General features: G+C 32.6%; 2 protein-coding genes across 4 annotated transcripts in view; one reads left to right on the plus strand and one right to left on the minus strand.

Annotated features, from left to right (window-relative positions):
* The window catches only part of LOC108684067 (nuclear receptor-binding protein homolog), an 8,810-nt gene extending 1,632 nt beyond the window's left edge, over positions 1–7,178 (plus strand). The window contains exons 2-11 of one of the 3 annotated variants that reach the window (XM_018188106.1): positions 916–1,005; positions 1,661–1,885; positions 1,985–2,115; positions 2,617–2,711; positions 4,973–5,056; positions 5,129–5,416; positions 5,561–5,720; positions 5,808–5,994; positions 6,081–6,200; positions 6,288–7,177. In XM_018188106.1, coding sequence (XP_018043595.1) covers positions 916–1,005; positions 1,661–1,885; positions 1,985–2,115; positions 2,617–2,711; positions 4,973–5,056; positions 5,129–5,416; positions 5,561–5,720; positions 5,808–5,994; positions 6,081–6,200; positions 6,288–6,593 — 1,686 coding nt within the window. In that variant the 3' untranslated portion in view covers positions 6,594–7,177. Of the gene's footprint in view, positions 1–915; positions 1,006–1,660; positions 1,886–1,984; positions 2,116–2,616; positions 2,712–4,972; positions 5,057–5,128; positions 5,417–5,560; positions 5,721–5,807; positions 5,995–6,080; positions 6,201–6,287 lie in introns of all 3 variants that reach the window. The other 2 variants (XM_018188107.1, XM_018188108.1) reach the window with 2 other exon arrangements.
* Positions 7,179–8,566: 1,388 nt separating this feature from the next.
* The window catches only part of LOC108684069, a 22,297-nt gene continuing 19,560 nt past the window's right edge, over positions 8,567–11,303 (minus strand). Inside the window, exons 16-22 of the mRNA XM_018188110.1 lie at positions 10,909–11,195; positions 10,543–10,752; positions 10,149–10,299; positions 9,847–10,069; positions 9,641–9,770; positions 9,434–9,554; positions 8,567–9,305 (exon numbers count right to left, since the gene is read on the minus strand). Of these exons, the coding sequence (XP_018043599.1) occupies positions 8,572–9,305; positions 9,434–9,554; positions 9,641–9,770; positions 9,847–10,069; positions 10,149–10,299; positions 10,543–10,752; positions 10,909–11,195 (1,856 nt within the window). The 3' untranslated portion in view covers positions 8,567–8,571. The remainder of the gene's footprint in view (positions 9,306–9,433; positions 9,555–9,640; positions 9,771–9,846; positions 10,070–10,148; positions 10,300–10,542; positions 10,753–10,908; positions 11,196–11,303) is intronic.

Consider the following 11,303-nt stretch of genomic DNA (forward strand, 5'->3'; position numbering starts at 1 on the left):
TTATGTTTCTTTATATTTTAATTTATGAATGTCTCTTAAGCAGTGAAGTTTTTATTAATATGAATTTATTTAACTGTCTTTATTCATGTTATAATAAATATTAGCATAATTCATTTCATGTTGCATTTATACAAGTGGTTATATGTATCCAGCTGGTTCAAAAGGTTTTAGATTAGAGAATTGCTTTTGCATGAAATATCTCCTTTAGACTATTGTGCTTCTCACATTATTTAGTATACTTCATCTGTATCTTAACTTACATTCTTGGCACAAATGTCTAACCAATATTAGGTTCATTCATATTTTATCCTAAAAATAGATTGCTGACGTTCTGTTATTGAATGTAAATCAATGAAATTATTTTGATCATGCTTACCTCGCACGCAGCTTCTCTGCTTAGAAATAAAACAATCTTTATCGTCTTAAAGACGCTAGTAAAGATTGGTTTTATGCTTCGTTTCATACAGTTTATTCTAATATTTATCTGAATTATCTTTTTGTATTTTTGGACTATTTATTCCAATATAATTATTGATCACATTTTGTGAAATATTTGTCTCATCGATTTTGCACTATCATATAATTTTAATAAGAATTTTAATTTAGAAACTAAAACATATTTTTTATTACAAATAATTTTATTAAGTTTTTTAACGTTATTTATTGCTATATTCTATATTATTGCTATATTCTATATTTTATAATAACTAAAATTCTTTTAAGTTATCAATGTTTATATTTTGTAAAGTAAGTATTGTGATTCTAGCTTTTTATATTTTATGAAAAATAATGGCTTTTATGAAATAGATTAATAAAGATATTATCTTCTATATGTATATTTATGTGTGCATAGAGATAAATCTTTATATCTATTTAGTATATTTTTTATTAATTGTGGGAAATGTGCCTATTCAGGTATATGTAGGTTCCAAATCAACGTTAGCTGAGGGTTCTAGCTTCGGATCTACACGAGGAACAGAAAACGAAGTTACTGATACAATGGAAGTACGTACGTTGCAAAGCAGCAGGCAGGATAATTTCTATGTTTTATTGTACTTGCGTTGAGTTATTTATTTCTTTAAAGTATTTTGCACAGAATTATACTCCTAATTTGAATGGAGACAACAACAATTTACATGCATTATAGTATTATTATGAATAAGTCCGACAAGTTCAATTATTATCGTTAATGTCTACAGTGTGGCAAACCCTCTTCTGAATTATCTCCCCCTCCTCAAATTCTTCACAAGGTCACATTCATGTAATAGTAAATAGGCATTGAAATCGTTTCAGCACCACTTTAAGTACACTTAAAATGGATGATTACGGTAATACAGTCCATTATACTATATATAGACTCATAGATTATATTGAATAAATCTGCTCAGTCACAATCTGTAGCATGTGTTTATAAAGCGTTTTGACAATGTATTTATGTATTTACATCAAATACTTAAATAATATCCAAAATAATGGAATACTTGGATAACAGCCATAAACTCGAATATAATTGAATATATTGACTACATAACACTAATTACTAACAATATATATTGCACTATATGTTTTTGTAATAAATGTATTTTTCGTAGTTCTTTACTTTTTGTTAAAGTAATTACAGAAGTATATAGATTATATATAAACTAATGCTTGTTTATAGGTGGAACAAAGAGATGTTCCAGGAATTGACTGTGCCTATTTGGCGATGGATACAGAAGAAGGTGTTGAAGTGGTATGGAATGAAGTGCAATTTTCAGAAAGGAAAAACTTCAAGGCCCAGGAAGAAAAGATACAACTTGTTTTTGAGAACCTCACGCAATTGGAACACCCTAACATTGTTAAATTTCATAGGTATTGGACAGATACCCATAATGACAAACCCCGAGTAAGTAAACTACTTATACATTACGGATACAGTTTTCGTTATGTCTATATAATACAATTGCATATTTTTTATTAATATTTCTTTTATATTATTTTTCAGGTTATATTTATAACGGAATATATGTCATCCGGGTCCCTGAAACAGTTCCTAAAACGAACGAAACGTAATGTTAAAAGATTGCCGCTACAAGCGTGGAAACGATGGTGTACGCAAATACTTTCTGCACTCAGGTATAACAATATATACAATATGTTATACAATATATAAATGTATATACAGGATATCTCGAAATTCGAGGATAATATTATTACAGCGTGAAACTTCTAAAAATTAAATAATAAAAGTGTAAACCATTTTTTCTCGTAAGTTTTTTTAAGTATAAACATTTAAAGTTTCACTAATCATGAACGTTGGTTAAAAAATCATTTGTCCATGAGACAATGATAATTGATACTAAACAAAATATTGCCGTTGCATGTATCATATGGACAGATGATGTTTTAATTAACGCTTTCGATTAGTCAAACTTTAAATGTTTATACTTAAAAAACTTACGGAAAAAAATTGCTTATACTTTTATTACTTAATTTTTCACGAAGTTTCACGCTGTAATAATATTACAACGAATTTCAAGACACTCTGTATATACAATACACACACGCACACACACACACATGTAATATGTATTGTACAACTTATTCTCGATTTATATTGCGTTTGAAATGTTTCAGTTATTTGCATTCCTGTTCACCTCCTATTATACATGGGAATCTTACCTGTGACACTATATTTATCCAACATAACGGACTTGTAAAAATTGGTTCAGGTAAGTACTTATATAAAAAGAAATAGAATTTTCTCTACATTGAGTATAAAATGTGTATAGAGCTATCATTTTATATCTAAACAAAACCAGATAGCTTGTCTGAATTTTACATATATTACATATATTACATATATTATATTTGAATTTGTGTATGGTAAACATAGATCATTATACGATAGGATCATTATTTTCTGAACAAAAAGTAATACGTAACAAGATGAGATTATATACATATATGTATGAGATATTTTCATCTTTTCATTCACAGGTTGTAGAAGCGTATGTTTCTATTTTGTCGATAATTTTTCATCTGTCATAAAAATTCTTTGAGATTCTTTGAGATATAAAGACAGTAGCAATTATATTTTTACCAGCTTTCTTTCTTTTTTGTGTTTACATAGGATATCAAGACTCAAATCTTAAAAGACATATTTTACTCATTTAAATGAGCAAGAAATATTTAACACTGCAATATTTTTTTACTCAATTTATTATATGTTTTCTAAGTGTCGAATCTGTTTTTTTTTTTAGCATCCATACGTACAAAAGTGAAGTAGATGTTCTCAGAAGTCTATCGTGCATATACATATATGTACTTTTTATTTACTCATTACTCAGCTGAAATAAATAATAATTATATGACTCAGTTCCTGACTGAACGAAAACATGACAAATAATATGATTCATCATTATGTGTCACATAGGTGCTTCTCTAATGATTTTGGCACACGAATTTTACGAAAAAATTTATTTACATAAATATACATACATATGCTCAGTTATGTCTTACAAAATAATTATTTGTTTTAAATAATTATAATTGTAAGACAGTATCATCAAATTGAATATTTTTAAAACAATATTATTATGGTGTATTTAACAGGGATACATATATTAAACGTGATATTTATTAATCATTTGTAAATACAATAGTTAATTTTTTTAGCGTAAATAACGTCTTTTAATATGTGTGTGTGTGTGCGTGCGTGCGCGCGCGCGCGCGCGTGTGTGTGTACATATGTATGTATTTATGTGAATGTATGAATATATGTATGTTAAGAATCGAATTGATTATATAGGAATGAATGCAATTATACCGATTTAATTTAAATGGTGTTTGAAGAATTATTTATAGATATTAATACTCTATTATAACACGTATTTCCCTGTAATTTTATATGATGTTAGTAACATGAGTCCATTAGAAAAATTGTGTTAAATTGCCTTTTCATATTAGGAGTAACTTGAGTCCTCATTTTTAATTGTAGCAAATAGGCTAATCTAGATAATGAAAAAAACACAGCAAAGCCTTTGAAGAGAGAGGAAGTACAAATCGTACTTTCACCCATCCAGAGGATAAGTCCACTAACATCGGTGTCTGGCGTTATTGGTCAATTGGTGTTATTGTCAAAGGTGATGAATTTCAAGAAAAAAATCATTTGGCAGATTGTCATCAACTATTAGCAGCTAAGTAAATTAGGCATAGAGAGGTAAACAACTCCTATACTAATTATTAAGTAGCTCCATTAAATGTACAAATAATTAAAATTTATTTTTATTATGTTAGTGCCACTATGTTGCACTATTTATCTTGTTCTGGTTATTAATTGTATTTAACTAAGAAGGGCAAAATGTCTTTCGTGCCTCTTTGTCCTTCTCACAATCACCTAGCACACGCATTTTCATTATATTTTAATATCTATATAGCTTTTTGTTCATATGCTCTATAATTCTTAATTAAAGGATTTTACTTTCCAAATTTATACTTTTAACTCAACAAAAGTAATTCTTTCTAGCAGAACTGTGCAATCAACAGAAAAATTATAGTTTATTTTTTACGAAATAATTTATGTTTTATTTGTACATCTGATCATCCAAGGGGCATGCTTCTCTTTTCAGAGACACTTTTACATTTATACATGTGAAAACTGTTAATTGTACGAGGGCTCAAGTTACTTTTAGGATAAATTTTTAGCTGAAACACAATTTTTCTAGAGAGGTTTAGTCATTCATCTTGGCAGCAAACATACAGAATGCGTAGTAAATATTATATATTTAAAACTATTGATGTTCATTGTCTATTGTTTATAATGTCTACAGAAAAATATATTGTTTACATATTATATGTAACATTCTGTCTGGTGGCTGCCCTACCAACTCTAACACATTGTCGAATACGTTCACATTAATATGTCATTTTTATGTTGACGTTTTTCTTGAAATAGTTTATGAAAGTAGCAATGATCTCTTTTTAATTACAGTAGCCCCAGACGCAATTCATCATCACATCAAGACTTGTAGAACAAACATGAAGAATATGCATTTTGTTGCCCCAGAATATGGAAGTAAGTGCATTGTTTATACATACATGAATCACATTTAAAACATTTTCAAACTATTTTTTATTTCTTTTTAAGATTCCGTTACACCTGCCATTGATATTTATTCGTTCGGAATGTGTGCTTTGGAGATGGCTGCATTGGAAATTCAAGGAAACGGTGATACGGGTACAATTGTTACTGAAGAAAACATCCGGAAGACAATAGAATCTTTAGATGATGTTCAACAAAAAGATTTTATTCGTAAATGTCTTCAGGTGGACCCGCTTAGTAGACCGAGTGCGAGAGAATTGCTATTTCATCCCGTTCTGTTTGAAGTACATTCTCTCAAGCTGCTTGCAGCACATGCCTTGGTCAACTCAGCTAGTAAGTTGAAGCAAATGAATAATCTATATATTCTTTAATTTTTATTATTTAATTTTTATTTTTTTAGAATAGCTGGGATAATTCTTAAAGATACTTATAATGATTACGATTATGAATCACACATAACATTGAAATTTTTTATAGCTAACATTTCGGAAACAATCACAGACGAAGTGTTACAAAGGCTATATGGACCAGATACTGTAGTCGCCGAAATAAAGTATCAAGGAATACCTCCGCAACAAATTCGTTTAAGTGATATTCCTGTTACGGAGAAATTAGAAAAATTTGTTGAAGATGTAAAGTGAGTATCTCAATCGAGAGATACATCGACCTGGATTTTGTGTCTTATATCGGATAATTGGTAACCAGAGTGCTTTTACATTGCCAGGTACGGAATATATCCATTGACTGCATTTATGGCGAAATTACCTCCGCCTGTCCGACCGAGGGCGATATCGCCCGAAGTGACAGAATCGGTTAAATCGGTTACACCCGAGCCCGTGGACGTGGAGTCTCGAAGAGTAGTTAATATGATGTGTAATGTTAAGCCTAGAGAAGATAGTAGTGAATTACTTGTGAGTGGTCCAGAGAACATTTTAGCGAGATAATCTATGGAGTACGTAATCGGTATATTATTAAATCGATATATTATTTTATTCAGATGACAATATTGTTGCGAATGGATGACAAAATGAATAGGCAATTGACGTGTCCTGTAAGCCAAATGGACACCTCAATGCTTCTCGCACAGGAACTTGTACATTTTGGATTTATTAATGAGGTAAATTATCTCGCTCGTATCGCCAATGAGCAATCCCGTTTTGCGAAAGCTTAGTTTGCTTTAGCAAGATGCTTACAACTGTTGCAGAACGATCGTGATAAAATAGCCAATTTAATTGAAGAGGCATTGAGGAGATACTTCAACAAGCAAATAGTAACGCCAGGAATGGTATCATTAACTAATCTTCCTACTCAAACTACTTTATTGCTGCCTGGTTCGGAATTTCCATGCCTGCAACATTTTGACAATTCCGTGTGTAACGCCACAACATCCAATAGTGATAATGCAACTAACCTGCTGCCAAAAACCTCAGGTATACCTGTGTCAAGTAACAAAACGAGTAAACTTCATGATGATGCAGAACCGCCGACAATCAGCGAGAGCGGTAGTTAACCATCCAGGACGTCTGATAACTCAGTTCACTGTGCCACTTTGCACGCTTTATGTATAGACTGGCTATGTATTTTTATATTTAAGTAAACAGAATGAAGAGGAATGGAAGTAAAAATGGGAGGGTGCCGTGGCTACACCTCTAAGCTGAATATGACTGCAAATTAGGAACTGCTTAGTATATTTACTTTCGTATTTAGGTTCTTGAAGTTATACTTCCATTGTCAAATTTCGTTGATCCTCTATATTCTATAGAGTTTTTACGTTATACAGGTCTCACCTGTTATATCGTTATAGGTATGCGACAAAGAATGTATAAATCTAATGTAAAAAGACCAAATACTTGTGATTGTATAATTAAGAGGATAATTAGAGGTCTGCTGGATATTGATTCATATTTATACGAAGCTACGTACGATTTGATACTTACCTGTCGTAATCTACCTATCTGGATACGAAAGTTATGAATCATAACATCTCTTAGAATTACAAAACATAAAAATTAATACGCTGAAATTGTATATCATGCTTTTCATCATGACAACGTATACTATAAAATTTATTTTGTGCGTGCAAATCAACAAAAATTAATTCGATTATGCGTAAGAAAAACTATCTCTTCATTGTACAGCTATTATAAAATCCATTAATATTTAAATATTGTATGTATACCATTAATATTTAAATATTGTATGGATTCTTAATTTTTTTCTTTCGGACAAAACTTTCGATCTCTTAACACATTTATTATGTTTGCCAAAATACTCAGTCTATTGTAAAGTTTGTCAAAAAAAGTGAGCGAATATAAATATTCGCGAGAGAAAGTACAGTAGCGTGCTTGTTCATTTTACTTTTAGTTCTTAGGCAAGATTATAAGAGATGTAATATTGGCTCAATAGCGTAATTTGGTAGTAATCGGATAAAGCCACGGCCCTGCTCTATACTTGGGTATTATTGATGTGATTAAACCAAGATTAAATCTCGATAAAATTAGCCGAAAAATCCTTGTAAATATTTTATATTTTTAAGAAAAATCTGTTGAACACAGAGAACTAGTCATATAGGTATATTCGAGTGCTAACAGACTAACACAGATCTTATTATGTCTTTTGCATTTATAACACGTGCTTGGCCAAGAGAAATATCGCTCCAATTTCATACCTCGGTCGAATCAATTTCAGTGAAGCATTTCTCATTAAGTAAACGACTAACTCTACTAGAGGTACCTATTACCTACAACATAAACTTCGATCTTAAGTATGTAAGTAGATTATCAAACTAAATTGAATGTGTATAGCTTTATAATACAAATTATAAACGACGAAAAAAAGCGCGACGACTGACTCGTGGATATTATGAAAGGGCTGTACGATGACAGTGATAAATAAATACTTTAACTCGGAAACGCTCAATTGAGTACTCTCACCTTCTGAAAATCTATACAATAATTATACATGAATCGAATTTTTACACAGTACATTTTATTCTTTAGTATTCTATTTATTTATTATGAGGAACAGTAAAGTCTCCTCATGATATACAATGGACGTGAATGTAAATGTTTATAATAGAGCATGAAAATTTCGAGATTATATTTAAATTTAAAGTAAGTTCTGATGGATGGAGTGCGATGATAATCACTTGTCGCATCGAATTTTTTTTTACGACTATCGCTGATTCGTGATCAAATTACAGTTAGTGTTCTGGTGCAGAATATATGAGAATATAAGAAATAAGAAGGGATTATATGTATTTAGACTTTGGTTTGCAGCTCCCAATACGTTCATATCGCGTTATCACGTTGACTTCTCATTACATAGCAAAAACGCAATATTGACGAATATTATCCTAAATAAACTACGATACATGAAATGATCTGCGATTCACTTATTTATGTGGAAATTTGTGGTGAAATCCATTTTGTACAAATTTAACAATCTATATTGCACTTGTTGCATGTATTACACAATTTTGACAGATTTCAAGCTCCTTCTTTGGCGTGCGTGCGATTAAGCAGATAGTCAAGATCGTGAGAGATACGATCTAGCATACCGCTGGTCGCGCTATCGCAGCTACCTGTCGTTACCATGATCTCCGGCGTCTTCTCCTCGCCATCGGGTTGCTTACGCTCACTCGTATTAGCGATGTCCGGCATGGCGCTCACCACGTGCTCCCGGCTTTTCAGTTCCACGCTTGCCCGCGATGACAGTTCGACGTCGCTTTTTACAGCCAATGTGACATCTGGCATCGCACCTAACCGCGACTCTACTTCGGCACTGCAAAGAACTTTGGCCGAGGACTCGGAGGACACGTTCGCCGTCGGCAGGAAAGTCTTGCCGTCGCCACGATATTTGCCCGATACGTCGCCACGGAAATTGCTGCGTTCATTTACACTGTAGGTCACTACATCATTGGCACAGCAAGAGCTACGTGCGGAAAACGTCGAGTCGACGAACACCTCTTGATATTTTCGCGGACTCGTATTGTAGTTCTCAAGATCGATATTATCTGAATGATCTATTCGGATCTCCGGCAGGAATCTAGTCGTGGGGACGGAGGACTTGGCGTAGACAGACGAAGACTCGGATACAAATTCACGCATATCTATGCTACCCGCGGCGACGCCTCGTGCCTCCCTATACTCGCCGGCGATTGAAGACGATGTCGGGGGAGTTGCTGAATCATTTTCTATCTCAGCGTCAGCTTTTGAGCATACTAATGAATAATATGAATAGTATTAATATTTTGTAAATCAAGCTTTGACGCTTTTTTTACAATAGTTTATAAAAAAAATTCCCTTTGATGTCATAATGCACGTCAATAAGTTCACATCACGACGATACCTTTAATGGGTTCGGATGTATGTTTGTCATCCAAATTGCGTTTCCATCTGATTCTCCGCAGCATTGATCCGATAATTGCATTCTCGCCATTAATGATATATACGATTATTATACTGAAGCCCTGCGTATCAATAATTAGCGAATAATTTTAATATATTTATTATTTATTATCTAACCAATATAAGTATCGTTTGCGAAGAAACTCACCAGAGCGAAAGATAAGGACGCAAATACGTAGTGAAAAATTACAGATGATGAATTTATATAGAAAATAGAGGATGCTTCCATGGCGATGATGCCGCATATGACGATAGCAGCGCGGTGCAATATTCGTATTCTGCGATGGAAAAAAGATTGAAAAACTTATAAAAGAGTCGCCCAATTTTACGAAATATTCTGATGCACCTATGTACCTTGTTTCTATAGCTTCTCTTTTCATCACATTCTCCTCCACTAATGTGTGAACTTTATGGAGCACTCCCATATACAGTAGTATGAATACTAAAAACATCATCGTGGCGCAGCTGACAAATATGTTATAGACACCACTGCCATATATAAGCCACCAGGATTCGTGTCTCCATCCTGTACTCTTATGCGTTAATTCAGTTGCAAATACAGCCAAGATCGGAACACCTAAGAAACAGCGATTACAAGTGATGCTGACGATACGCATCTCTCTCTAAAACGCTCTAGGTTTAGATCTAGGTCATACCAGTTATTACAGCGATCACTGTAGGCTGAAGATGTTGGCTCGGTCGAATTTGCGTGAGCTCGGCATACACTATTAGAGCCTCGGAAATAGGCGCAGACATACCCACGAGAAGGAATGCCTCTAATCCTATCGCTACGAGCGAGTAAGATGACTGAAACAGGGAGAAATTAGTGAGGATGTTAAATTGGATTAAATTATAATTTGTAAGATTCTCAAATGTGCAGTTATATCCAAAACGAAGTGTCTATTTTTTAATCACAATTAAGTTCAAGATTCATATAACAATTTTATAATTTATATAAAATTTACTTCATGATAGAACATTATATTTTTAATAGATTTAAATTATAGAGTTAATATTCTAAATTTTTTTTTATAACAAAGACATAATTACCTCTGGAAGATTAGTGTGGACGGCGTAAATGAAGATGGCCATTGCGCCTATTAATGCACCGCAGCATTGAAGTTTTAGAAAATTCAGCCAGCTTTTGTGCTTTCTCCAAAAAGTGCCTAGTATCAGGGCAGATAGTAAACATTGAACAAGGCAACTGCTGCATCCGAATATTATAATGAACGTAGTTTGTTCTGTTTTCGCCAGTACTACCTATAACGAAATTGATGACGATAAAATGTTCTTCGCTCATATGGAAAATTTTGTGTAGATAAACTTCATCATACATAAGAATTCTAGGATATGCATAAGTAATAGAATAACACAGAATGTTAAAACATAGCTTTTCTTAAATGAAGCTATATTTACTTTTACTGCTCGGGTCGTCAAGAAAACAGCTATTGTCCCCGTAGTAGGGCACAAACAATGCGTTACTATATCGCCGGATATCGTGTTTGCTATGCAAATATCGAGATTCCACGATCCAGTGTTATCTATTAGACCGCATGACGTATTCCAGGAATTTGTCTGATTTTGTAAATGCCGGATTTGCAGATCAACCCATATCTTATTATATTTATCGATACCAAAGGAAGGAACTGCGACGGCGATCACTCGAGAATTAATACGAAACTCTAGGTCCGTGCCATCACTATGATGATAAAATTATTATATTTTAAATTGAAAAAATTAATCTTAGGAAAATTTAATTTAATTTTAATTTCTTTATATATATGTGTATATATATAAAGATGTATATATAT

The sequence above is a fragment of the Atta colombica genome, unplaced genomic scaffold (assembly GCF_001594045.1).
Source record: "Atta colombica isolate Treedump-2 unplaced genomic scaffold, Acol1.0 scaffold126, whole genome shotgun sequence".
NCBI classification, from domain to species: Eukaryota; Metazoa; Arthropoda; class Insecta; order Hymenoptera; family Formicidae; genus Atta; species Atta colombica.